Source organism: Branchiostoma floridae, chromosome 1 (assembly GCF_000003815.2).
Source record: "Branchiostoma floridae strain S238N-H82 chromosome 1, Bfl_VNyyK, whole genome shotgun sequence".
Lineage (NCBI taxonomy): Eukaryota > Metazoa > Chordata > Leptocardii > Amphioxiformes > Branchiostomatidae > Branchiostoma > Branchiostoma floridae.
The window spans coordinates 2,294,441-2,321,913 of record NC_049979.1 but is presented as its reverse complement, the minus strand read 5'-3'; the positions used below and the strand labels follow the sequence as shown (position 1 = coordinate 2,321,913).

General features: G+C 46.3%; 2 protein-coding genes across 5 annotated transcripts; both read right to left on the bottom strand.

The window, feature by feature from the left end:
* Window positions 1-5,084: 5,084 nt before the first annotated feature.
* Window positions 5,085-15,853, bottom strand: LOC118419469. 2 transcript variants are annotated; one of them, XM_035825853.1, is made up of 2 exons: window positions 15,386-15,853; window positions 5,085-8,027 (listed from the first exon to the last, which is right to left on the bottom strand). In XM_035825853.1, the coding sequence occupies exon 2, from the start codon at window positions 7,497-7,499 to the stop codon at window positions 6,393-6,395; it is 1,107 nt and encodes a 368-aa protein (XP_035681746.1). In that variant the 5' UTR covers window positions 7,500-8,027; window positions 15,386-15,853; the 3' UTR covers window positions 5,085-6,392. The 2 variants fall into 2 exon arrangements, with proteins under 2 accessions (XP_035681746.1, XP_035681755.1); XM_035825862.1 differs by lacking the exon at window positions 15,386-15,853 and adding an exon at window positions 8,257-8,485.
* Window positions 15,854-19,176: 3,323 nt separating this feature from the next.
* On the bottom strand, window positions 19,177-26,490 carry LOC118419478. 3 transcript variants are annotated; one of them, XM_035825874.1, is made up of 4 exons: window positions 25,984-26,490; window positions 22,759-22,933; window positions 20,304-20,587; window positions 19,177-19,905 (listed from the first exon to the last, which is right to left on the bottom strand). In XM_035825874.1, exons 2-4 carry the CDS (start codon window positions 22,888-22,890, stop codon window positions 19,572-19,574), a joined length of 750 nt encoding a protein of 249 aa, XP_035681767.1. In that variant the 5' UTR covers window positions 22,891-22,933; window positions 25,984-26,490; the 3' UTR covers window positions 19,177-19,571. The 3 variants fall into 3 exon arrangements, with proteins under 3 accessions (XP_035681767.1, XP_035681775.1, XP_035681786.1); XM_035825882.1 differs by having other exon boundaries at window positions 20,439-20,587; window positions 25,984-26,477; XM_035825893.1 differs by lacking the exons at window positions 22,759-22,933; window positions 25,984-26,490 and adding an exon at window positions 21,741-22,110.
* Window positions 26,491-27,473: the final 983 nt, after the last annotated feature.

Genomic DNA, 27,473 nt, shown 5'->3' with positions numbered 1-27,473 from the left:
TTGGGCCGGGCCCAGCCATGTTCTTATCTTGCTGATCTCCCCTTTTGTTAAATGTTACTCCATCGTCCTTCTCGTAAGACCCGAGGACACACAAACAATACCTCACCTTTCACGGACGTAACGGTAACAACGTGAGTCATAACCAACTTCCGAATCAACTCCATCGCTATTTTCCATCGATATATATTTTTTCACAACCTACGGCGCATGTATTTACTCATTCTATAGGTTTTTTTGTGCGATTTACAGCATGGTTGAAAACTTTTTCTAAACGGACGAAAATTGATGCGCTCGCGGATCCATGTACTAGTAATCAACTCAGCGAGGCCTAATTACCGGCGAGTGAGTCGCGCTCCAGTTCTGCCGCACCAGAGCCGTACTTCCGGGACAATAGGGGTGAGGGTCGCCTTCGTACGGCATTATTCTCTGTGTGGTATCGTCAAGATGGAGTTACTGAAACCAGTGATAACTTTCTAACGGTGCGTGAAATCTCCAACCGTGTTTGTGATTGTTGTTCACCAAGGAAATGTTCAATCGTGTTCATCAATACGGCTTCCAAGTAGTAAATGTTTTGCGACAACACCTCGTTCGGTACGAAAATAAACATCGGAACATCACTTCTAGGGGGTATACATGAAGGAAGCTATCGTTAGGCCCTCTATCCACCTAAGGCTTAGGTCACATTTCAAAACCGGGGCCCGGCCGGGATGTTTAAAGAAATGAAAAATTAAAATGTATACCTAGAAATATAGGCATGTAATGCCGAAGAATCTTATGTTGACATTTCGTGTATTTTGATGTCCTTTATATAATTCTTATCCCTCCCGAAAACTACCCGGTCGGGCCCCGGGATGGCAATTGTGACCTAGGCCTAACAGCGATCGCTAAAGCCTGCGTCTCATTTCCAAACCGGGGCCCGGCCGGGCAGCTTTTTGGAAACGAAAAGTATGATATAAAAGACACCAAAGTACACAAGACGTAAAGAGGGCATTATCTTGGGCATTATCAGTGTATATTTCTACGTATACATTTTTTTTTCGCTATCACAAAGAGCCCGGCCGGGCACCGGTTCAGAATTGTGACGCCAGCCTAAGTGACCGAAATCTAATTTGTGACACGTTTGACTTCATAATTGGAATGATGCAATATCTTGATTTAAAACAAAACAAACACGAATTGTGAAAAAAAGTAGTTCTTTTTCTATAAAATTTTCTGGGCGATCCGTAAAACCTTTGGGAGCTCAGCTGTTTTGTTATTATGAACTGTTTTTTTTGTGTGTGCACTTTTGAGCTGGACCCCTACTTGCAATGACCACGTGGGATACCCTGTGGCTACCGGGCTATTTTTGGGGGAACGACAGGATTCCTTTTTCGCTCGGAATTAAAATCAACCAGGGACCTGGTGACAAATAGATGCCATGACCTAACCGTAAAAGCACTGAGAGAAGACCCCCCCCCCCCCCTTCTTATATCCGACAATCCACCGAGACAAATTTCTGTGACAGTCTTGAAAGCCCGACCGGGGCTACACTCCCTGTGGGCACCGATGGAAACTTGGGACTGTAGGGAATCCTACTGTAAGCTAGTGCAGAGCCGTTATAATTCTTGAGATGCGTGTTATGGGCTATGGCGACAGGTGTGTTTTCCTCCTGTCACCACCTATCAACCGTCTCACGTCACGTCACACCTGGCGATTCCGGAAACAGGTATGTTTCAGGTGAAACAGGAGACCCGGGACGACCACACGCCGCATCGCCGCGGATCTGACATTCCTGTCGTCAACGGACTCGTCACGGAGCGTGCCGGGCGCACCTCTCGGGCCGGGGTCGCTCCGCCCCCGCCCGACCACCCAACAACCCCCGGTAATCCTCGGCAAATATTTGAACCTGTCCGCTTGGCCGGGTTCTCAACTGCACACTTGAAAGACGCTGCGTACATAAAAACATTGTCGTGAAGAAGAAAAACATTCTTAAGATGGTAACACAGCCCCCTACTCCTCAGACACTCGTCTTCAAGAGCCTCCTATCGCATACTTACGTCGTGTCGACTTGAATAATGTCTTGAAGTTGACCTGGATCGATATTGGAATACCGCAGTTGAGATTGTCAACAAAGATAATAACGGTTCAATAACTGGCAAAGTGGCGAGGCTCTAGCTACAGAGCAATTGTTGCCTTATCAAAGAAGTTATTTCATGGGTTGGGATCGCTGTACGTATATCCGTATTCTCCATTAGATTCCTTTGCCGGATGAAAAATTGAAGCCACGAGTATGCCAAATTGTCCTTCTCTGGGCTGCAGACTGTCCTGACAGAGTATTAACCTTATTTGACAATTTTACACATTTTTTTCAGCCAGGAGTCGGTCAGAGACTCTAGTATGAAACTTGAGTCTTAAACGTTGAACCTAAACAACAAAATTTTTAATTTGCCTGTTCGGCTGGAAATATGCTTCCATATATGACATTTCTTCTTAACATAGCCTAACCTCTGCTTGGGCACTCTCACTGGACTTGAGGCACGCTTGCGGCAATGTGGGGTTCGTTCACTGCGTCACTGTTTTCTTATTTTCTCAGATTTTTATAATTTAGATATTGCGTAATACGTAAAAGTATGAAGACGACAAAATACACACAAATACGCAAAAAAAGAAAATTCGTTCTTTATCTCTGAAATCGGTTGGGTATATTTTGAACCCCGCAATGCCGCAAGCGTGCCCCAAATCCGATGAGAGTGCACCTTTAGTCTGTGACGTTTTCCTGTTGATGAATGCACGCCTGTGTGTGTGTGCCTGTACCCTCCCCTGGTGAATGCCCGCCCTGTGTGTGTGCCTGTACCCTCCCCTGGTGAATGCCCGCCTGTGTATGAGTCTGTACCCTCCCCTGGTGAATGCCCGCCTGTGTGTGTGCCTGTACCCTCCCCTGGTGAATGCCCGCCTGTGTGTGTGCCTGTACCTTCCCCTGGTGAATGCCCGCCTGTGTGTGTGTCTGTACCCTCCCCTGGTGAATGCCCGCCTGTGTGTGTGCCTGTACCCTCCCCTGGTGAATGCCCGCCTGTGTGTGTGTCTGTACCCTCCCCTGGTGAATGCCCGCCTGTGTGTGTGCCTGTACCCTCCCCTGGTGAATGCACGCCTGTGTGTGTGTCTGTACCCTCCCCTGGTGAATGCCCGCCTGTGTGTGAGTCTGTACCCTCCCCTGGTGACTGCCCGCCTGTGTGTGTGTCTGTACCCTCCCCTGGTGAATGCCCGCCTGTGTGTGTGCCTGTACCCTCCCCTGGTGAATGCCCGCCTGTGTGTGAGTCTGTACTCTCCCCGTACACTCTGACATTTACCGTGCCAGCCGTTAGGGTCAGGGGGTCGGGCGGTGCCCTGCTAGCTCCCGTCATGTGAAAGAAAAAAAAAGACAAAAGACGTGGATGACGGGGAACCATGACAAACACGAGGATAGATCAAAACAAACGGCCAGCCGTCGGCGGTGACGGGAAAATGTTGCGGCCAACAAACTCATCAGTAGTCATACTCTCCGTGGATCTGTTGGTGTTTAAATGGTGTCATCGGTTGATGTTAATCGCCGCATGTTTGTCAACCCAAACATGGGACTTAAGAGAAGATAGGGATCTTGCAAGTTCTTGTTGTCAGCAAGCGGACTCAGCACTTGTAGCGTAATGAACATGTGTCAATCAAAATGCACCTAGCCAGAGAAGAACATTGATGTATTAAGAGCTTATGAATTATTAAGTGTTCAGTTTGTGTCTCGAGAGGATTCTTGGATCACACCATACTTCTTAAGAAACTATCTTTGCTTTGTTTGTGCCTTTGATGATGAGGTGTAGTCTGAAACAAATAGCATGCCAGATTTGTATCTATAAAAGTAGTTAGAATTCTGGGATGGTTTAATATTAAGTAGTTTACGTTCTCATTGGAAAACCGTAGAGTTCTTTCCTGATGATGTCTAATTGTACAGTGGAATTTAGCCTGTTTTTATTATACAGTACATTTTACTGGTACGCGCTCATTACAGAGGCAAAACAGTAACAAGAATAGCACTAAAAATATAAATCGTTGTGTGGTTGTCGTATTTGGGCGGACTTACATTATGTTGTAGCCTGCGACACGACATCACAATCGTTCAAAGTCGGCTTTATACCCCTGTCACATTTGGCGAAAATCGATCAGACGACGATTCTGCGGCAATCGCCCGAGCCTCGCTTATAATAATAACTGTATTGTACAACGATTGTACAAGGTACAAAGTATGGCTTAAATATATTACAGGGACGCTTTTCAGGTGAAATATACGCCCTCTGTCGATCTTAAATATGGCCGATCTTCCGTCGATACGCCAAAAGATCGTGGATAATGTGACAGGGGTTTAACGCAGTTCCCGCCAGGTCTTGTTTGGGTAATCTGCCATTTAGAAACCAGGGACGTCATCTATCGACACCGATATATCACCGACGACAGTTCACTTTTCATTCCTTCTCGAGAGTGACGTACTTTAATTAACCCGACTGCGTCACTATTGTAGCTATTTATGTCCAACGCTCATAAATAAAACACGTCGAGTCGCAAGCTGTCACATAATGTATTAAGGTCCGCCAAAAGACGACAGCAACACAGCAATTTAGTGCTATGTTTGTTACAGTTTTGCCTCCGCTATAGCTAGTAACATCGACTATCATAATTCCACCAGGTGTCATAATACCACCACCTCAAAAGAATAAATAACCGTTAGTATGGAGGTCTTCCCAACATTGTCTTGAACACCGAATGTTAAATATCCTAAATGTAATACAATTCAGATATTTAGGTGTTGAAGACAATCTTGAGAAGGCCTCTATAACAAGTTTTTTTTTAGATGGCGGTATAATGGCACCTGGTGGAATTATGCGAATGTATGTTACCTGTTACCAGAGCGATAATACCCTGCCATGAAATGAAATGAAAAATGTTACCTGTGATATATATATATATATATATATATATATTGTAGAGTGAGAACAGGCTAACCGTTTGGTGCTCCCACGCTGTCACGCGATCTCCATACCAGCACACCGAGTCACAACAGTCAACACAACACAACACAGTCGCACGGGGACATGAATTTTTAATGTCATTTTTGGTCACCGCGCACAGACGACAAAGTGACACGGCAGTCCTGTCATGGACCCATCTGTCTCTCTAACGCGTATGGCTGGGTTGGGCTAGCGTCTCGTGGGGGAGAATACTGGCAAGTTCCCTCACACAAATCAACATTATATGTACAGACGGGACTGTAGTCTACTTATTTAACTTATCAACAACATAGGAAGCAACATTGCGAGCATGTCATCTCTTCATAAATACATCATTTCTCAATAATTACATCATTTTCTCGGTAAGATGCTAGTCTGGCCGTGACAGAAATGTTTTAACCTGGCCTCCTTAAATACTTCCCCTCCCACTGAAGGCAGCGAACAATGAGCGACATATCGGTCAGCGGATTTTATAGTAGTAAAGTTTATTGTTTATAAATAAAGAGTGAATTCTTTTTCATGTTTTGTGTCTTTTTCTGAAAACCTTATATAACAAACTTTTATATCTTGCGTTATGTTGCAATGATGAAATTAATGATCACAAAATTTCAATTTTGGTTGCCAACAGCAATGTCAAACTAACTGTGCCTCTAAATAACGTCAATTTTGGTCGCTGTAAGGTCGCTCAGCGCTCGCCGTCTAGTGGAGAGGGGACCTTTTACTGCACATATCCGTGAGGAGGCAAGAAAGAACGCCTGCCGAACGAGCAAAGTTCAAGTAGAGAGCAGACCGCCGGCGTGACTAGCTCTACGTGTCTGCGTGTCCATATTGCGCGGGAATGTCCCCACAGAACACGGGCCCTGAGCCGGGCTGTATCCCGGCATGGCTGCAATTCTGATCCCCTGTGGACCGAAACCAGCTAATTGTGGCTCGGCCGTTTGACGTGCTATCGCCAAAAACACTGGTCGCTTTCAGGTTGGAAAGCCATTTGTCATTTTCCCAAGGTGAAGGGTACCAAGATGGAAGCGATTGATTCCGAACTTGCTACGTGATCACCTATGAGGAAGTTAATGTTGACCTAAAAAGCTGCTTTCTTTTATACAATAGGTACCTTTGTAGCATGTGTAGTCTTGTGATATATTTCAATTCTAGAAAATTTTCGTTATTCCAAATTTCTAGTGTCTTTTCATGTTCAAAGCGGCCAGTGTTTTCTAGGCAACGTGCACGTTGTCAGTGTTAACGACGGTATACATTTTAGACCGAGTTCTTGGTCAAACTGAGGTAATGATGTTCACATGTCCTACCAAAAGCAACATTGTTGTGCGCTGTCCGCGTCGTTCCGTTGTCGTGGAAACCGTCCGGTTGTCATGGTGACGCACGATGCTAGGACAGTGAGTTGGTCTCCACCAGGTAGGGCAGCGGCTGGGGTTGCGCGCGCTCCCCGCCCATGGTGACGCCGTGGCCGAGCCTGGGCAGGTGGTACACGTCCACCCTGCCCCCGCCCGACCCGGAGGAGTCCGTGCCGGCGAACTGGAGCGGCTTCCTCTGCGCTAGGCTCGAGTTCGCGCCGACGAGAGTTCTGTCCGGGCTGCGGACCGGGCTCCGCTCGGGCCTGTCGTCTATAGAGATGGGGCACTTTCTGTTGGGCACGGCGGCAGGTTCGGCGCTGAACTCGGTGGACGCCGAGAGCGTCCTGAGCCCGGTGCCGGCGGAGTCCGACTTGGTGTTGGACCGGACGTCGCGCGTGACGTTCTCCGGCGTCTCCTCCACACCGCCCCGCGACTCGTGGTCCAGTCGGGCCGTGCTTCGCGACAGGCGCACGCTGACTACGTTATTGTCGTACTGCACTATGGCGTTGCCGGTGTCGCTTTTTAATAAATCCCCACCGCCGTCTAGTGTCATTTTCGGTCTATTGAGTAAAGATTGCCTCTTTTCTAGAAGGTGTTTGTCCTTCATGAGTTCGTGTCTGGTGGGAGGGGGGTGGCTGTAGAGTCTGGCTCTGAGATCGTTTCTGTACACGCGGGTAGCCTGCTGCGTGGCAGGGCGCACGGCGATGGTCGCCCGGGAATTTTCCCGAACCGGCGAGAAGTCCAGCTGTTCTCGGGGCGTTCTGGACAGCTTTGGCCGGCCCGGGTTGGCGGCGCCGCGGATCTTGCTGACGGTGAGTGCGTTGGTCCTGGCCTTGCTGAGCGCTGGGCTCTCCGTGCCCGGCCTCTCGGAGGAGCGGCCTCGGGGAGGTCTGTAGTTCGGGGCGAACATGGCGGAGTCGGCCGTGCGGGGCCTGAACCCGTCTCGCCGCCTCTCCTGCTCGGTCCGCTCGTCCAGCCGCACGTAGGCGGGCGGTCGGGCTGCCTGCGCCCGCCGCTCCGCCGTGTACCGCTCCTGGTCCTTCAGGAACCGCAGAATCTGCACCACCTTCGACGACTCATAATTCTCCTCGTACTGGTTCAGTAATTCCGGGTTCTGTTCGAGCGTCGTTGCCATCATCATCTTTAATCTGAGAATCTACCGTCTCCTCTCCGGCCGGCCTGCCTCCCTGACGGAACCTTAATTCTCCCCCTGTTCAGTGTTAATCCCAGGGAACCAGCCCCGGACCGCAGCGTCTCAAGTTGGCAGGCAAACACACCTTGCTCTCAGCGGATCCCCGCTGCCATGAGGGGCTCGACAAACACTCCAACAACACACAGTCTAAAGCCTGTATCCAGTTTCCAACCCGGCGATAACAACGAGGAACCGCAAGTCCTCCTCTGGTCTGAACGGGCGACGGTCGGGCCGCCGGAGCGAGCATAACGGACCCGCGGCCGTCACTGATCAAACCGCGCTCCTTCCGATCACGGTGTTTACGTCTTCCAAATTAGAACTCCTGGCGTCGCTCCGTTGCCATGGAGACGGGAGACAACCCTCCCCGCTGATGACGTAGGTGGAGCTGGCCCCTCCACGTCGCGAGGTCGTCAGTTGTTATCGATCAGAGGCATTCAGACTGACTGTAGCTCTCCGCTTCACGCTCCGCGACCGGGCCTGAAAACACAGAGAGAGAAGTAGTCGTCAGGGGCTGCTGAACAACAATGGGGCAGCACAGAGCCGGGGACTTTTCTGTTAAATATGGACTCAGTGCAAACTCAAGTGACCCCGGCTTCAGAACCGCGCACAATGGACGAGCGAGTGAGAGCCTGAATAGACTCTTTTCTACTCGCCCCGAGCCGCAAATACCCCGCAAGACGGAGGAGAAAGAAACGACGCGACTTACTGTTCGCGCGAGCGCTTGAGAGGGATAATCACCACCAACACCTATGAAAACAAGCGGCCTGAACACCGGCGTGTTTGACATAGTTGTGTCATGTTGTAGGACGGAGCGGTCCCTCCCGTTCCTTTGTCCCCGGCCCTGTCATGGTGACGTTTGCTGTCTTTTCTACAGACGGATTCCTGACAAACCGTCTATTAACTTCCATACAGCACAGAGCTTGTTGTAGGGATCTCCACACTACTACTTTCATTTGGTTCACGAGAACGCGAAGACAGAAACATTGGTCAAATAGTGTGAACGACTTTCCAGAGCTAGACGAGTCAGCTTGCCACAAGAGAACAAACTGCTTACCAATCAATTTAGCCGATTTTACCATTTTGTCAGCAAGTCATGGTTTCTGCATGGTGGGAGGAGGGTACCGGTGGCTTGAGGCAAAATACCCGGAATCTGACCCGAACGAGTTACATATGATCAAGGACGTTACATCATATATACATCCACATGCAGCACTCTCATTACGCTCATATTAACGCGTTTTCCTACGAATACTAGTATACCAAACCTAATAATAACTTATGGCCATATTTCTACTTCCAGCGTGTAAAAGAGTATACATAATTAGTAAATTGACTATGTCTTTGTGGCGAAAACAATTCGATTTTATTGTCCGATCTCGGATGAAGTATTGCAGCCATAATCGCCATTTCCCACCCATTATGCTGAACTCATTGTGCAAATATGAGCGTCACGCGCTGAAGTAGAGCGGCGCAGACGTGGCGGGCCTTTGTTGTGATTTATTGAGTTGTGAGGCTTGGCGGTACATTGTTAAAATGTTCGCACGTTCAAGGGGAGGAAATGAACTTGGAAAAGACTTCATGATTGGCACACAAACAGGTGTTCTGTGGGTGCGACACACTGAGAACTGCGCATTGATCACACTCCGGCGTGAAACGCATTTAGGGCAGCTGGTTACACATCGCTTATAAGCACGAAACTTGACATATCCAACGCCAAGTACACATGTACATCTAAAATTGTCTGACGAAAACACCGCTATGCCTATGATATTGACAATGATGATGTGTTTACTTTACAACATAATAATAACTATATTACACAACAATTGTACAAAGTACGTAGTATGGCATCAATACTGGTACATAACCACAGTTCCATAAGGATAATGTACCTAAAACAAGAGAATAATGTATAATTTATAGCATGGCATGAGTATTGCTTATGACCTTCGTTATCATGTATCACTTTAATTCTAGATTAGAACATATTTCAAAGATCATGTAACTTTTTGATAATGTGATTATAGAAACAGTGGGACACTTCGTCTTCCACTGCTTCCAGAAAAGAAGTCAAACCCTTAGATTGTAGCTTTTAGCTGTATATATTATCACAAGAATAGTCTCTTGTTTCTACATATTAACATTATTGTTATATATACACCAAAGTCTTTCATTTTTTGTATGTTAATAACTTATTCTGTATGTTACATGTAGTAGTAGTAGAAGTAGCAATTAGTCCACGGGCAAGAACTTGCAAATAGACTTTCGATAAAACAAAGAGTCTGCAAATTTTGTACCTCAAACATGGTAGAAGATGAAGTGCACTTCACTGTTGATTGCGATATGTATGTCAATGATAGAAATACTCCATTTAGTTATATAGAAAGTAGATTCCCTCATTTTAGACACATGAGTAGCACTGACAAGTTTATATTTCTCATGCGTTTTGACAAACCGACAATAGCGAAACCCATACAGTCCTACATTTTCACTATTACCAAGAAGCGAGAAGAAGCCGAACTTTTGTGTTAGACTAGATTTGTGACACTTTTATGTATGTATATATCCTGACTTGTTGTGACCTGTACTTAGCCCGGTTGGGCAAAATTGTACAATAAAGGTCTTCATTCAAATATCTACGCGTCGTTCGTTGCTACTGTAAACCGTCACGCCAAACCGGACACAGTAGCACCTTCGCACGGCAGCACTGACATGCTGGAATGGCAGCCACGCGGATACAGTTACACCAACAATTTTCCGGCGTGTTTACGGAATCCCAAACACGACCAGGTTCCCACCGACCCGGATATTTTTGTAGGCGGGACAGGGCAGGTGTTGAGGCCGCCCGTATGGCGGGGAGGCCTCGGTATAAACGGTAGCGACAGCGACGCGGGTCAGGTCGGGGTGAAGTTGTGCCGTCATACACCGTGAAATCTGTACCAACAAACCACAACAAACGCGTCACAATTCGGGGAAGCTGCAAGGCGTGAAATGCCAGAGTTCACTGCAGTTCGGCATGGAGTCAGGCGGTGGCGCTATTGCTAGCGGCAACCGGCACCAACTACGCTGTCTCTTCAAGCAGAGGTTAGGGCGTAAGGCGCTGTGAGAGTATACTATGGACTATATGGAAGATGTCACAGCTTTGTAAATGTGAAAGCGACGTTGAACCATTTATCAATCAAGAACATAATGTACTGTCATTGAGTTGCCGTATGTCTGCTAGGAGTTTACTAGCGTTTCTTTCTTTGACTGATATAAAGTAGACAGTACAGTGTAAGGATAGAAGGTAGTGTTCAGTTGTTTCACCATAAGAATCGCATTTACATGTAGGATAATCAATGCAAAGTGTTAGAATAGATGTTTAGATGTTAGTTTTAAGAGAGAGAGAGAGAGAGAGAGAGAGAGAGAGAGAGAGAGAGAGAGAGAGAGAGAGAGAGAGAGAGAGAGAGAGAGAGAGAGAGAGATACTGGCATCATATACATGTATGTGCCACCCGTATACATGTATTTATGGGCCCAGCAGGACAAGGGTTTTAAGATGTATCCGTACAAACTCTATTGTACTGGACGTTGCAAAGGAGATCTCTTAAGACACATTTTTCATTGTGGCGGATGTCTTTGACCTGACGTTATGGTAGAAAATGCGTCAGCATACGTTAGTTCTAGATTAAAACATATTTCAAAGATCATATAACGTCTTGACAACATTGACACGCCGTTAGCTGTGTAAATCGTCAAAAGGAGGCATTTCGTACTGCTGCGGTTATATGTTGGGAAGCATATGTTAGTACTATTTTAACTCTGCTACTTTTTTGTTACCTTCCTTCCTAATAACCTTATAAAGTTATACATCATTACAAAGCTTAAGGTCTCCACTTTTCAAAAATGTAGCATAGTGACAACAGTACTCCTACTTTACAAAGGGACTAAAACGCCCAGAATTGGGAAAATGTTTAATGAAAATTTGCTAGCACCACAAGGGTTAAAGAAAGTGTCAGAGAGATCAGTTATGCAACGTTTCTTCTGTCACGCGTCGTCTGAACGCGTTTCCTCTGTCGTGACACTGAGAACAATGGACGAAAAGGCCAGCCGCACGGCCCACACAGGCACGCAGAGCACAGGGCCAATGTCGGAATACCGGAGTCGGCCTTCTGTGGTAATGACATTGGCGCGGAAGAATGGCGGCCCGTCTAAACCGCTGTTTTCACAACACGCCGATCAGGGGTGACGTGTCAGAAATGTGATTTTCGTTCCATTAGTTCCCAGTCACCAAAACAAGCACTCAGACCACAGTGCGGAGGTTAAGTACGCAGGTTAGCTTAATCGTGTAGATGTTGTGAGAAATGTACTCATAACGTTGTGAACATTTCAGCTTACCGTTCTTACACTGTCGTCATGGCGATGATTACGGCACGTCAAAAAGAAGCGGTGCCTTTTGTACGATTGTTCCTCAAAGTAAGCTTGCTTAATTCAAGGAGGCGCCGCCGAAGTCACCGCAAGATGGCGGTCGTGACGTCATTGTGTGTCCCGGTAACCATGGTAACGACGCCATATTTGAAATGAACCTTTGAAGGACATGAATGGTTTTTGACGACGCACAAAGGAATTATGGATGGTTGAGAGTTCTGTACATAAACCGACACGGCTGTTGGCACGATTTTGCAGTCGTTTCCATAGGCTGTCTGTAGTTTGTAGTTCAAGCACCTATCATAAACAAATAAGGTAACGGCTTGTCGACGACTTTTCTCAGACACGAGACCTCCGGCCGTTGCCTGACAGGATAATTTTCCGCTCAATCTGACAGTAATTATAATAAATCTTCAAACGTCCATCTGTGGGACTTGGTGCACACGTTAGCCTCGCCTTCCGGACCTCGTCACAGTGGCTTACTTTACACTGTAAAATCTCGCAGAAAATGTTATAAAAAAACGTACAGAAAGTCTTAACATAATACGTTTATTGTAAATTCTTGCCCGTGGGTTGATTACAGGTAACACGAGAGATTCTCCAAGTCACGTAATTAGAGTAAATGAATCGTCGCTCCTGAAGAAAGTCGACGGAAGTGCGACTGAAAATTCGAGGTAAGCTAATTTTGGTGTTGTAAGACAGTGGAAAATCTTCAATACGAGAGATTCAAACAGTGTAAAAAACAATATCGCAAGTGACTACTCTAGTCTAGATGCTAACTCTAGATTTTGAGTTATTGGGTTCTACGTCTTTTTCGGAGAGAGTGGAAGACAAAAAATCCTAATCTCCAAGCAGATCTTGATGTGGCATAAGATAGTATCATAAGCTTGGGAAGGAGTTTAGCCGACAGAGAGCACGTATCTTCGGCCACATATCTCGTTACAACATAAAGTCCGAATCGTGAAACAATTCCTATGTTCCAAGTACATGTATTCGTCTTGCGATATCTCCGTTTCCTTCAACACGTGTTTAAAAGGACCCACCTTAAGATGCTGCTGATACCGGCTGATATAGCAGGTGGCATTTCCAGTGTGCACTGCTGCGTATGAGTGCTACATGATTGTTACTCCGCCCTCCATGTGGCCAGCTTGTTGCCACAACACGCCATGCTGTATATCGAACACTGTTTACACCTTCTACGTTATAAACTGTATATTGAACACGATTTACACTTTCTACGTTATAAACTGTACACTTAATACGCGTACAGTTTACTGGTATGAGCATTAGTTCTTCATCATGCTCTACGAGTCGGGCGCATGATTTATATATAGAAAAAAAGTACTTATCACCGAGCAAATTGATATGATTTTGAAAACAGACTGTTCAGATACCATCTACTACGTTTGATACGCAAAGGAGGACCTGGTGTAAACAAATTTCAGATAGTGCAATAGGAAACGAAAGTAAGACCAAGCAGGTTTTCAAACTCCTTGGTAAGAGAAAGGGAAGACACTTTAGTAAGACAATGTGAAGACAATGTTGTCACTGACGAAAGATAGTGGATGCTACCTGAAACGCCTGACCGTTTCTAACATCATATCAAGTTGCTCCCCCAAAAAAAGTAAAAGCTATCCCCGCTTGCCGTCTGCGCAGGAGGCTAACAGAGTCGCCCCAGGCCACACAGGTGATAGACAGCTCGTGGGCGGGCGGACTGAGTGAGAGATCATCAGAACAAATGATCGGACAGGATGTAACGACCTGTGATGATCTGTTAGATAAGAATTAGGTCGCTTCAGGCGCCAGGCACATGAGAATACTACTATCAGTTGCCGATGAAACCCTCTTACGTGGCATCATGTAAAGTCAACCTTGATAGCATAGACAGTTCCTAGCCTTCATTGTGGACCCTGCCTAGCGATTTCTTTACTGCTTGTTGGTTAAACATTGGTTGGGCCGACTTCTCTCTCTTCGCAGTCAAAGGGGTGAATTGCGAGGAGCTTTAATACAATAGGCAGGCCTAAATCGAAAGTGTCTGGAGCGACAGCAATTGCCCTAGGTGCGGTCATAGGACTGTAGGTTTTCAACCATTCACACCGGGAAGGACCCCTACTCTTTACCTATACTCCACGGTGTTTTAGTTATAATAATTTGTATACCGTGACTACATACATGCTGTACCGTAGTTTTATTTTCGGCCGTAGGTCATCATCTTCATAAAGAAGTCATCAGCAAATATATATATATATATAGTAAATAAAACAAAATGAAAAAAAGGGCCCAGACTACATGTATGTGGTCCACGCAGGTGTAAACACCATCTTTACAACAACAACAACAACAACAACGACAACAAACAAACAGAGAAAAATGTAACACCTATGATTAACTGACAACCTCCGGCATTGTTAAAGCACGATCCATCTTACAGAGTACACCCATGGGAAAGGGAACACGGGACTGGCAAAAATAACAACAACAACAATAACAACAATGGGAGAAGCTGTTTACTTATCACAGCCTACTTTACGGGTTGGGTAGTTAACTTAGCTGGGGTTGTGTCACCGTTGTGAGTGGATGAATGTGAGATTAGTCTGAATGAGTGCCTTTGCCTGCTCTTAAATGTGCTCAGGATGTTGTCATGAGCCTGACGTCTTAACTTTGGTTAATATCCAAGCAGATCCTAGCATAAAATATTATCAAAAGCTAGCAAAGGAGTGTTGCCGACTTAGGAGTGTGCATTGGCAACCAGTACTGGCTACACTCCTTTGCCAGGTTTTGATACTGTCTTGTCTTACGCTACCGTAGGTGGAGATTAAATTTCTTTACGCCAACGTATCTTTCTTCTCCACGGTCTATCACATCTAAACGAATGTCCAAAAAAAGAAGAAAAAAAGGTGCACAGTTGACCACGCCACTGATGTTACAGCTTTTACAGTATTATTCCCGGGCTAAAGATAACGTTAATGGCAACATAATATTCTGTAGGCAACTCTTTTTAAAATAATGTTTCACGATTTCAAGAATGTGAACGCTAATATGCATCGCTGACATGGACAAGTTCCTCACGACGTTGACGAAAACAACTTGGGAGACTACAAAGAAGTTTCCACGACGCTAAACCACCAACCCCAAACATCGTAGCCTGTTGGTTTTCGGATATAGTGTTCTCTCTATAAGTCTGCAAACCTGTAGCTATATGTCGGTATCATAAGAAGCGAGTTTTGGCACCGGAAGAGCGTTGACATGAGGACCTCACTACAGCTAGGCACGCTATCTTTAATAGCTCCCGATCCTTTTGACTTTTATTCGCCACCATGGTTGCGTGAGCGGTTTGCACTTGAGTCGAGAAGAAAGCGGCTGGTTCCTATTCAGAGGTCCATGCTCAAGGAAAGCAAAGTGTAAGTAGAAAGAAACAGCAGATCTTACCTGATCTTGGACCTAATCCTTCGGACAGAAAGACGGCCGCTTGACAGTGCAGCTGTGGTGGTGCTCGGTGTAGCGAACAGTGGGGCCCCGTAACCGTAGATCTGAGTCTAACCGAGAGAGCTCGCACAAACGCCGCCTCCACTTTGTCGTTCTGCGCGGAGAGCCGACCCACCTGACGACGTGACAGGACGGCCGTGTAACGTAACACCCCGCGGACCAATTAGCGCCATTAACGCACCCGCCCAGGTAATCCGTGCAGACTCTCACCTGGATTACCTGAAGAAGGCGCTCCTTGTAAACGGGAAAACACCTTAAAGAAAGAAACAACAGCACATACACCTTGAGGTGAGCGAGAGGGCTGACCGTGGAGGTGCCAGGGAGAGAGAGTGTCTCGAGTTTTTGAGTGAGCGTGAGGAATGAGGCGGTTGCGTGCCAGGCGTGACCTCAGGTAGACCCCGGCCTGTCATGTTTGTTATGGTGTCTCCTGGAGGCGTGACGTGTGATGGTGGGTGGGGGAGGGGGGTATACCCTGCTATCTACCAGTTACATCAGAAATTGGGAAGTGGTCTATGCAATTGAGGGACCATCCGTTAGTCATACACATATGTTTGGATGCCACAACTTCCGCAATGCAAAAATAGGCAAATATATAAAGGACTGCAGTGTTATTAGAAAGCATACCAAAACTCATGATCATGATTAGCCCTACTCGATTGTAACATTATATCAAAGAATTATATTAGCCCTTATTTCTATGTTAAGTCTTATTCTCATCTATACCTTTATTTAGTACTTTTTGCAATAGTTGTTACCATACATTGTACAATGTTCAATGCCGTGTGATAATGTTCTTCTAATAAAGGGGCCGTCTCAGCGACCTTCATCTGTCCCTGTTGAAACAGTAGGAGCATAAAAAGAATAAAGAATAACAACGAAAATGTTCAAGTTCAAAATGACCCTTTTATTAAGACTATCACAAGGACAAGGTCACTCGGGCTGGTAACCAAGGAACGTCTACGGCGATTTCGTTCTAACAAACCAAAGAGTCGAGGAATACGTAGGCCTACGTCACATTTCAAAACCGGACAGCTTTCGGGAACGGAAAAGTATGATATAAAAAACACCAAACTACACAGAGAAAAGTCGTGGGCATTATTTGTGTATTGTAATATCGTTACGTTTTTACGTTTACATTTCTATCATTCGTTTCCGCAAACAGCCCGGTTTTGGCCCCGGTTTGGAAATGTGACCCTAGGTAGCATTAGGTTGGTTCTCCAGACCTATCACGAAATGTTTGTCCGGCTTTCTACGTATCTGTGCCTGTTATTAATAAATAACGGGCTCAGGATCGGCCTTGAGGTCGATTAGACGGCGATGTCGTCATGGCAACCACAGAAAACAAACACAAACATTGCTCCCTTTACGATCGGTTATCCTTTCCACCGATTAGGAACCAAAATGGTCAAGTATCAGCGCATAAATGTGAAGATAAATAACATTATAGCCGTAATAAAACAAATTACGTGTACAGAAATTAAAGGTCACCGAGTGCCGACCTTCTTTCTGACAGTTCAAGGTCAGGTAAGATGGCGGTCCCCTGGGCACGGGAGCAGTGATCCCCTGGGAACGGGAGCGGTTCCGGTGGTCCCATTTAGAGAGCAGCGGACCGATAAAGACAGCTTACTTCTGTCCATTAGCGGTAATTACGTTCGGTGGGCAGGGTTAGCCTTGCAGCAGGCTCCGTGGCGGGCGTTAGATACGGACCGATCACGGAAGCTTACTCCTGTCCATTAGCGGTAATTACGTTCGGTGGGCAGGGTTAGCCTTGCAGCAGGCTCCGCGGTGGGCGTTAGATACGGACCGATCACGGAAGCTTACTCCTGTCCATTAGCGGTAATTACGTTCGGTGGGCAGGGTTAGCCTTGCAGCAGGCTCCGTGGCGGGCGTTAGATACGGACCGATCACGGAAGCTTACTCCTGTCCATTGGCGGTAATTACGTTCGGTGGGCAGGGTTAGCCTTGCAGCAGGCTCCGCGGTGGGCGTTAGATACGGACCGATCACGGAAGCTTACTCCTGTCCATTAGCGGTAATTACGTTCGGTGGGCAGGGTTAGCCTTGCAGCAGGCTCCGTGGCGGGCGTTAGATACGGACCGATCACGGAAGCTTACTCCTGTCCATTAGCGGTAATTACGTTCGGTGGGCAGGGTTAGCCTTGCAGCAGGCTCCGTGGCGGGCGTTAGATACGGACCGATCACGGAAGCTTACTCCTGTCCATTGGCGGTAATTACGTTCGGTGGGCAGGGTTAGCCTTGCAACAGGCTCCGCGGTGGGCGTTTAGATATGACCCATTTTTTTTCAAATTTGCTTGTTAGAATAAAAATTCCACGCTATACAAAAATCCATTCATGGCATGAAATTGAAGAAAACATATTTTCGTTGGCTTAAAACGTGGGGGGACAGTGTGGCCAAAATGTCACCAGATCGGACTTTTTGTCTGGTACCAACAAATCTCCAAACATGTACAACGCCACAGGAAAAATTGGACGACAACAACCGAAAATGTTACAACTCTTTATTACCTACATACAGCACCGTCACAATACACGAAATCTTAGGCTGCAATCTCAGCCAATTTCGAAAGGTGGCGCTTCTTCCATGCCCGTGACCTTGTCACGATGTTTACAGTTGGGCGAGGATACTGAATACAACTGCCCTTTGCAGCCTGGAACGGTTTGTATTGATCATGATATGCGCGGTATATTGTATGTCAAACTGCACAAAGTCATAGTGTGTCCAAATATATCCGTTGTTCATATCAAACAGTAATATTTTCAAAACATTGCAGTTTAAAGCAAGCTACAAACACTGATACTAGAAATAACGGATATAGGTTATCCCCGGATAAAGGTGCATGAACTGGCGTTACATCCATTCAACTTTTGTTGTGTAAATCTATAATTATATCCGTGGTATTGATTCAAACATCAACTCAATCTTAACGTAGAGACATGCACATAAGCACACAGCAAAATAACCGTAAACGTGTTATGTAGGAATATAAAAGACAAAATTTAAGTAAATTTCAACGTTTTTGCTACAAATGTTCGGTCCGCATTTCCAAATCAAACGCGGTAGTGGAAATGTTCCGCATTCTGAGACAAAGGTAGGGGTTTGTGATATCAGTACGTTCGAATTCGCAAGAGAAAAAATTCGGAATTTATTGTACTGATTTTCTCTTTTCTCTTGTACTGTATTTCTCTAACATCGCGATCATGCCGACGACACGAACAAATGAAAAGTTTTTCATTCACCACTCCTTTCACTGTACAACATATATACAAGCGTTTTGATAAATATTCATATTTCCGAGTAAAGGCTGTGTAAGATCTATGTAGCTCATTTTTGAAATCATACCACGCAGGTATAAGTGAGTCTTCTCTCGTCTGTGGATAATTTTCCCAGGTTGGTAAATCACTGGTTATCGAATTCCTTTCACACACCCTGCCGGCGTTCCGGTGGACCGTCTGCTACTTAAGCTAAGGGCACAATCCGCCGTACGTGCAATTTGTCCGTACGTTTGTTTGGGAGGCCACGTCCGCCACGTATTTCTGAAAACGTTTAGGCTGTACAGGACAGGCACGTCGCCCGTACTGGCACGTACGGGGGGCGAATCCGCAGCCCGATGGCACACGAAGTTTGCCTGCACGTAAAGTTCTACGGCGTGTCTGTGTGCTCTAAAATCCGTCGGATTCCCTACGAGTTCGTACGGAGGCAGTACTTACGGATCCCAAAAGATTGCCCACGTTTTGGCACGTAGACAGCACGTATTTGCACGTACGGCTGGTTGTGCCCTTAGCTTTACAAGTCGTCCACAGTGTCGTCTGCTCTGATTGGTCCGGTCTGGTCGGCCCGTGGGATACAATGTCGGCCTCTTCTTCCTGCCGATTCAGAACGCGCATGCTTTATGTAACCATGTAACCGGGACGGCGGGCGATACTGACCTCTAGTCAACCGTTGAACTCATTATATTCCTGACGTCACGTGCCAACGTGAGAGGGTCAACAAACTTGACGAAGGCGGAAGAGGCGGTCAAAAGTTTGGGTTGCATGATGAGTTATGGCAGTCTGATGTTGCGCGAAAGTCTAAACTTAAAGCATAACAGTGCTGTACCAGTCGCCATCGTCATCACAAATCGTCATCGCTGTCGTCAATCCCGACGCTGGCCTTGAGCGTGCGCAGGGGCGGCAGCCTGGTCCGGTTGGGCTCGGCGGTGGGGCCCTTCTCCCCCGCCGCCGGTCCGCCCTCCTGCGCCGCCGTCACGATGTCGATCTCGTCGTGCGTGTCGGCGACGATGGGCGGCAGGCAGACGGAGTGCATGTCGTACGGGCGGATGCGCCCGTCGCGCCGCCCCTTCTCCAGCAGCTTGCGGGCGCGCTTGGCCCGCCGCACGCCCGGGTCCATGTCCTTCAACATCTGGTCCACCTCGTGCTTCAGCGAGTCCATCTTCAAACCGCCATACCTGTGGAGGAAACCCACAAAAGGGTAAAGATAAATGTGGTCACATAGCCTTAAGCCTTTTAAAGCCGCAGTGGCAGTAGTTTGTGTCTAGGGGATGATATTGTAATGAGATTAGCCTCTACCAGGCTCTGCGGATCGGTGGTATGGTATGCTAGGGCCGACCAAAGGTTTAGTTATTTCCTAAAAAAAAACAGCCGGGGCCAAACCTCTGCTTGGAGAGTAGTTTTAAAAAAAAATATACGTACCTTTTACTTTAGGAACGGATTTACAATAAAACAACAACATATAAACAAACATGTAAACAGGGTCAAAAAGTAAACGTAACTTTTACTTAAAGAACCGGTCGTTGACGGTCCCCCCCAGTGCCCTGTAACAGGTAAACAACAGTAGCAGACTGACTTCCCGAGGTTGTCGTTGACGGTCCCCCCCGGTGCCCTGTAACAGGTAAACAACAGTAGCAGACTGACTTCCCGAGGTTGTCGTTGACGGTCCCCCCCAGTGCCCTGTAACAGGTAAACAACAGGAGAGACTGACTTCCCGAGGTTGTCGTTGACGGTCCCCCCCAGTGCCCTGTCTGACGCCTGCCGCTCCAGCCGCCTCAGCATCGCCTGACGCAGGTTGTTTTCCACCACGGTTCTGCGCACGCGCTGGAACTGCCGCTGGATACGCAACTCCTGAAGACCCTGTAAAAATCAGTTTTCTTAAAACAAAGTTCTTAAGATACAATTCTTACCACGCAGCACGTACACACCATGAGCCAAGTCGTTTTTGATCTAAATAACATATATATGTGTGCGAGCGTGCGTGCAGGTGTGTTTCTGTAAGTATCTATGTGTGTGTGTGTGTGTATGTATGTGTGTGTGTGCGTGTGTGTTTGTGTATATGTATGTGTGTGTGTGTGTGTGTGTGTGTGTGTGTACGTGTGTGTGTGTTTGTGTGTGTGCGTGTGTGTGAGCGTGTTTGTGTGCAAAGGAATATGTGTGCTTGTGTGTGTGTGTAGAATTAAGAATGTCTGGATAGATTGTCTTGACATTTGTGCATGCCTAGTGTATGTATGTACGTATGTATGTATGTATGTATGTATGTATGTATGTATGTATGTATGTATGATGTATGTATGTACGTATGTATGTATGTATGCGCGTATGTGTGTTTTTGTACCTTCCGCACTGGACATGTAACTTCTGGGCCCGATGCCTGCAATTCGAATTTACGTTATACAATACAATTCGACAGGACCTTCGATTTAAAATGTCTGTTCCCGAGACCCGTTAATTTGACGAGATGCCAACCCGAGACACTGAAACGTACACAGGATTGCTATAGCTAGTTTAAACGTTTCCTTTCCTTGTTCAGAGCATCTTGTCCTTGTACTTGACTCCTGTGCGACATTATTTACACCCAGACAGTACACAGTGATACGTAGCAAGGACACGTAGCAAGACTACAGGACAACAGGTGGACGCTACGGGTCACGGAGTAGACTCCCAGAGAATGGAGGAGACGCAGAGGGAGGCCATGCACCAGGTGGAGGGACAACCTGCAGAAACACCTAGGTCCCACCTGGCCACAGACTGCAAGATGCAGAAGAGTCTGGAGTAGTTCAAGGGAGGAGTTCCTCAGAGGGAGCGACAATACCGTGCCATGATGATGATGATGACTACACAGTGATATAGCGACTGGGTGCACGTAGCTTACAGAGCACAGACGTGAGCATAAAACATTGCACTTCACAAGCCTCGCGAAAATACCAGTAAAACAAAGGAATTCTTTAGATACGTTCATTACACCAAACGTGAGCCTCGAATGCATAATTAGATATAACAAAAGGTCCACCTGTTGGTCTTGAGATATTCTTGAAGACAGAAATCCTGTGATTGTGAAGTAAAAGCGAAAGTCCCGACGACAGGTGAAAGTGCGGACAACGAGAACGCTACTGGTACTTCTCACGTCTTGTCGGAAATGCAAGAACCACAAACAAGGCACCACACGGGGAGAGAGCGGCTCACTTAGTGTGGCGCCAACAATAACAGCCTATTCAGCTTCCCACTCCGACCGCAAATTGCCGGATTTTGTTACACAAAGTGAGCAGCGTTTGTGGCCAAAACAGAAACGTGACGTTGTTAAGGGCGGCTGGGAAAACTAGGCGAGCTTTTAAGTCAAAACACGTGTTAACTGAAGAACTATAGAGTGCTGTGGAGATTTTACTAAAGGCTGGTCCTTGAGGAAAGTTGACACCAGAGAAAGTGTTTAGTCAATGATATGTTGTTGAAGGCGAGGCTGCATTTCGTGTTAATTCCGCAAGGCTGCGTGCGTGAATGAATGTTAGGTGCAAGTTCGTTGAAATTTCGAAAAGTGTGACAGTCACGAAATATCTGTTGAACTCATGATATTTCAGGAACATGAGCTAGAATATGCACACTTATGGCGCATTTTTACAACGACAGATTTAAACTGTATTTTTGAGTCTGGCATCCAGACAGATGATGACTTCCCCCACTTTTATTTTTCAAAACGTTTTGTCAACTGGCACAGACGATTTTTTTCTAGCAAAGACAGTTAGGCAACTATTGTGTTATGTGTAATTATTACTCCTGGAAGAGTATGTAAATGTTGCTAATCTCCAAGCAGATCTTGCGTGGCATAAGATAGTATCATAAGCTGGGGAAGGAGTTTAGCCCGGGCACGCGAAGCCTCTGCCGACTAAACTCCTTCCCCAGCTTATGATACTGTCTTATGTCACGAAAGATCTGCTCGGAGATTAGATGTTGCAGTTATAAGATGTCAACAACTAAAGGAGTCAATAAACAATAAACAATTAATAGTTTCTCGAAGATTACGAGACTACACTCACCCTGGCCTCGTCCAGCTGCTTCTGCGCATGCCTGTAGCGCACCTTCTCCATCTTGTTGTACACGGACGCCTCCATGCGGTTTCGGCGCTCAGCGCGCTGGATCACCAGGAACCGGCCCTCGTTCAGTGCCATGGCGGCGGCACAGAAGCTCTCATTCCTGCATTTCAGCCTTGAACTGAAAACAATGGTACAATACGTCGATGTAGGTTAGACATCCAGGTAATAAGATACGCCAAAAATAGTTACTCAAGCAACTGGATATGGTTTTGAAACTGTCAGACGTTTCGGATAGAATCCACTTTCCTTCGTCAGTGACACTGGTGATAATGGTACAATAGAAGCCAGTTAATTGCACAACGGATTAACGGACACTTCTGTTAACTGCACGGAATCCCAAACTGGTGAGATCTAGTTAGATAACTTCGCATTATTGCACCAGCCGGATAATTGCACGAAATTCACTGGCAAATATGCCGTGCGATTAAGCGGCTTGTATAATACGAATTTTATGCCCGCAAATCCGTAAAAGATACCATGGATCTGAAGATGTTTTTCCTTTCTATCGTAAGCAGACTTGTTAATTAAGTAATAAAAAAATGTCACCCATATCTAACGCACACAGCTATAGTTATGGGATTTCAAACTGCGAGTACCCGATAACCGCTCGAGGGCCTTTTGAGCGGAGAAAGGCCTGGCCGCAGCACTCAAAACAAAGGAACGTTCCCCTTCCGCCAATCGCTGACATTACGAAACTTTCCGGCATGATAATAGCAGTAATATACAATCTTTCATCTCAAATTCACAGTTCAGTCCCTGGCTGCAATATCTTTGTTTTTATTAATAAACCACTTGATGTGATTGATTAATTCCTGCCAAGTTGATAACGGCACAACCTTATCTATTGCACACAAACAAACACAAGCTCCCGTACGACACATCTCCACAGGCATCTTATAAAAGGTATGAGTTGTATACTAACGTGAGACAAAGTAAAGAATACGGAAATAATCCCCTTTTCCAAAAATTCTGGCATAAATAGCCTTTTCTTCGCACCCAATCTTTTCGACTTAGTTGTATCCATGAGCAAGGTAACAACTGAATCCAACCCCGTAAAAAAAACAAGGTATGCGCCAATTGACTTGGGCGGGCAGGTTGCACTCCAAGTGCCGAGCACATCCGAGGAGGCTCGCGATAGGGTGCTTAAAAGCCTGGTACCACTCCTAAAGTGGTAAGCGCAATTTAAAACAACCCGGAGCCACTCTTCTGCTTGGTGTTAGGGCAAACACTTTACAAAATTAAGTGGTCGTAAATACCTTCGTGTCCAGGTACCCCTCCTTGTTTGTTATCTTGATCATTAACTAGACGCGAAAGGTGAAATGGCCGTATGTAATTGAACGGTCTTTAACGATCGCTGTTTCGTTGACATAATGTGTAAAAAAAGGATCTTCCATTCTATGGGGTGAAATCGTGTTGAATATTTCACAACATGGCTTAGCTGTTAATGCGGCCGTGTATCGAAACTTCCCTTGTGACAAACTAAAACAGTTTACTAAGGCAACAATGGCTAATTTGATGGATGGCATCCGTGCGCTCAATGATTTCCACTTGTTCTAAAAATCTGGCCACATGTGACCCTATAGCATCTATCAGAATTTTATGTTTGCCAGATGACATGCTCTACGGTCTATAAGGGGGCACAGGGTCATGGCATGGGGCCACAGCGCCCTTGCCTCCTCTTTTAAGAAGAATGGCGATAAAAACATTTAATCTATTGAATTGGGCACGATTGTTTCTTACACTGTAAGTTACAGTCTTACTATAGGTGAACATAAGACAAACCTTGGAAAGAGTGGACCGGATGTTAAGTCCTGTGGTTTAGCAGCATTTTTTTCGGACTAGATATTATATTTTTTTTTTCGCTCCCGCGCATTAAGTTCGGGGTCTCTATAGCTATACGATACCATCCATAACATTAAGTCATTGTGGTCGGAATGGCGCAGACTAACCCCACACGTCCCAGACCTGCCTACAGGAGCCAGATTAATGTGTGGACATGGATTTGGGTTTGAAGTCGCTCCAAATTGTTGCGGGGCTGCTGGAAAGCCACGAATCCCCTACGCTAAGCAAGATTTGGAGTTGAAAGGTTAGAAGAAAAGTTAGAAGAAAAGTTTATTACGGGATGGCAGATGGCTGACGAATCAAACATTATCTTCAACAATACCTGAAACAAGTAGGTTATATCCACACGATTCAACGTTACCATCGGCAACGGTAACGTTGACTGTCTGATATTCTGAACCAGCCTGGGTTTCGGACACATGTCTATCTCATACTACTTACAATTCGGATAAGGGTAGGCAAAGGTAGGCTCCAAGCAGACCCTACGGTGCCATAAGATAGTATCAAAGCTGGCCATGAGGATATAGCCGGCCAAAGGGAGTCAAACGGGCCGGCACCTCTGGTCGCATACACACTCCTGACCGGCTTCACTCCTCTGCTAGCTTTGATACTATCTTATGCTTGGATCTGCTTGGAGATTAGGCAAAGGGAGACCCAGGCCATCTGAACAGTAGGCTGTACCCACTGTGTCCAGGGTACTGTGTTGTGAGGCGGAGCCCAGCTCTCTTCTAACAACGCCTCTTATCTTCACAACCAAAGTTAGGTGCCCACCTGGCTAGAGCGAGGAAAGCCATCTCAAGTGCCTTTCTAATACTATGTTATGTTAAGATAAATCGTATTTACCCTTTTAGCCGTTCCTACGAAACACTCAAACCATTTTCCACTGGATTGTGACCAATGTCGGATGTATGTGACCCATGATTTTACACCTGGTATATCATCCGCGATGTAAAAGTGAATTTCAAAGGTACGAGAAGACACAGAACCTACAAAATACACGTCTTGGAATCAATAAAGTTCGTTCGAACTACTCATTTCGGTCACTTTAGCTTAAACGGTCGCCTGCTCAGCGACAACCGGGAGCTCTTAAGGACCGTAACAACATGATACTTCGGCCCTACAACACAGATAAGGGATATCTTAGACAGGAACGAGCAATATATAGCTACAATGTTGGGCCCATAGTATAGATCGTTTAAAACCCGTCCTTCAAACCCGCTGAAATGGCTGTACCGAGGATTGATTGTGTTTTGTCATGTATGGCAAGAGTCACACGATAAAGAAACATAATCTTGGTTCAAGAGTAAGACCTACAAGCGCACCTACCTTACGTAATCTTCAGAAGAACTTCAGAAGTCCGTGGCATCGTGCACGTGTTAATGTTGCTGCACTTGATAATAGAAAATTTGGGTCTCACAAACACAAACACAACCTTCGTGCTCCAAGAAAATCAGGAAGGACTTAAGATTCAGATTTAAACGTGCAAGGAAAGCGCAGTCCGTCTTGTCACCAGCCTGCGAATCGGCGAGAAATAACTCCGTCTTATCTCGTAGTTAAGGAGAAGGAGCGCTCAACAAAGGCGTTGTCTTAAACAGGTCGACATGTCTTGAAGAGAAATGGCTATTCCATTACCCCTCCGGCCATTCAAAAAGCCGCCGGCGTTGTGGGTGGCTGTTCTCCGCTCCGGACCTCAATGCGAATGTTTTGAATCGGATGACGTCTTTTCGTTGTCGGTTGCCAGCGCAGCGACGGGCCTCCGCACAACATGCGGCAAACTTTGCAGCTGTGCTTCACGGGAGGACGCCGTGACGTTGTGTGTGGAGTCCATTGTTAGGGGAAGGACACTCGAGTAGTGAAAGTACAATGGAAGAGGTGTAACACCGTGCTCTCTCACCTGCGACGTCTTAAGATAATGTTGCAAATTTAAGTCAAGGTCGGATTTCTACAAGGAATTGAATCGCCTTTTAGGGCGGGTTTGTGCGAGGGTCTGCGAAAATTAATCGGAGTTTAATGTCTTGGAATGCGCAGGCTGCATAGCGTCATGTCCGCACTTCAAATGAGACTGAAACACCTGCTTTGTTGTCACCTGCCTTGACCGAGGCACGTGGCCAAAAATAGGTGTTTCACTCGGCAAGGTAATGACACATGTCCGCGTGACGTAAGCGCTCGGTCAAATTCGACAAATGGACGACTCGTAATCGGTCAGTGCGAATGCCTTTTCAAATGGTCGTCGCCATATTCAAGCGAAAACTTGTAAACTTCAAAGTTCAGGAGGGAGGGGGTACTGACACAACGCAGAAAGTACATTTAGCAAGTACTAGTAGTTAGATTACACGAATGGTAAAATAATCATCGCAAAACAATACCCTAATTTAGGCCACTAGGGACTGGATAGCGCGTGCTGATACACTGTAAGTGACGGGGCGTGATACTAGTAATGTACATGAAAAGACGACGACCGTCACAAAAGGCAACGACCATGAAAATCCTGCGACAGAAAATGTACGCAGAAAGTGATCTCGCCTTAAGTAAGTACTGACGGGTCCTGACAACTCCAACAGAAGTGGTAATGGCCCGTTTTGTGTGGCGGCAGCCAGCCGTCCAGGTTCACACCAAAACCTAAAAGCGTCGGTGTTTGTCAAAGCCGAGAAGTATTAGACCACGACTCGTGAATAAAAAATTATTTACATAAGGTGGACATGTCTTTTGTGCGTTTGGCGCAAGTTGATGTTTGAGTGCCTCGCTCAAAAGTCTGACTTGGGGGTTTTGAGCACTAGGTGTTATCATTTGATATGCAAGTGCAGCGATAGCCGATA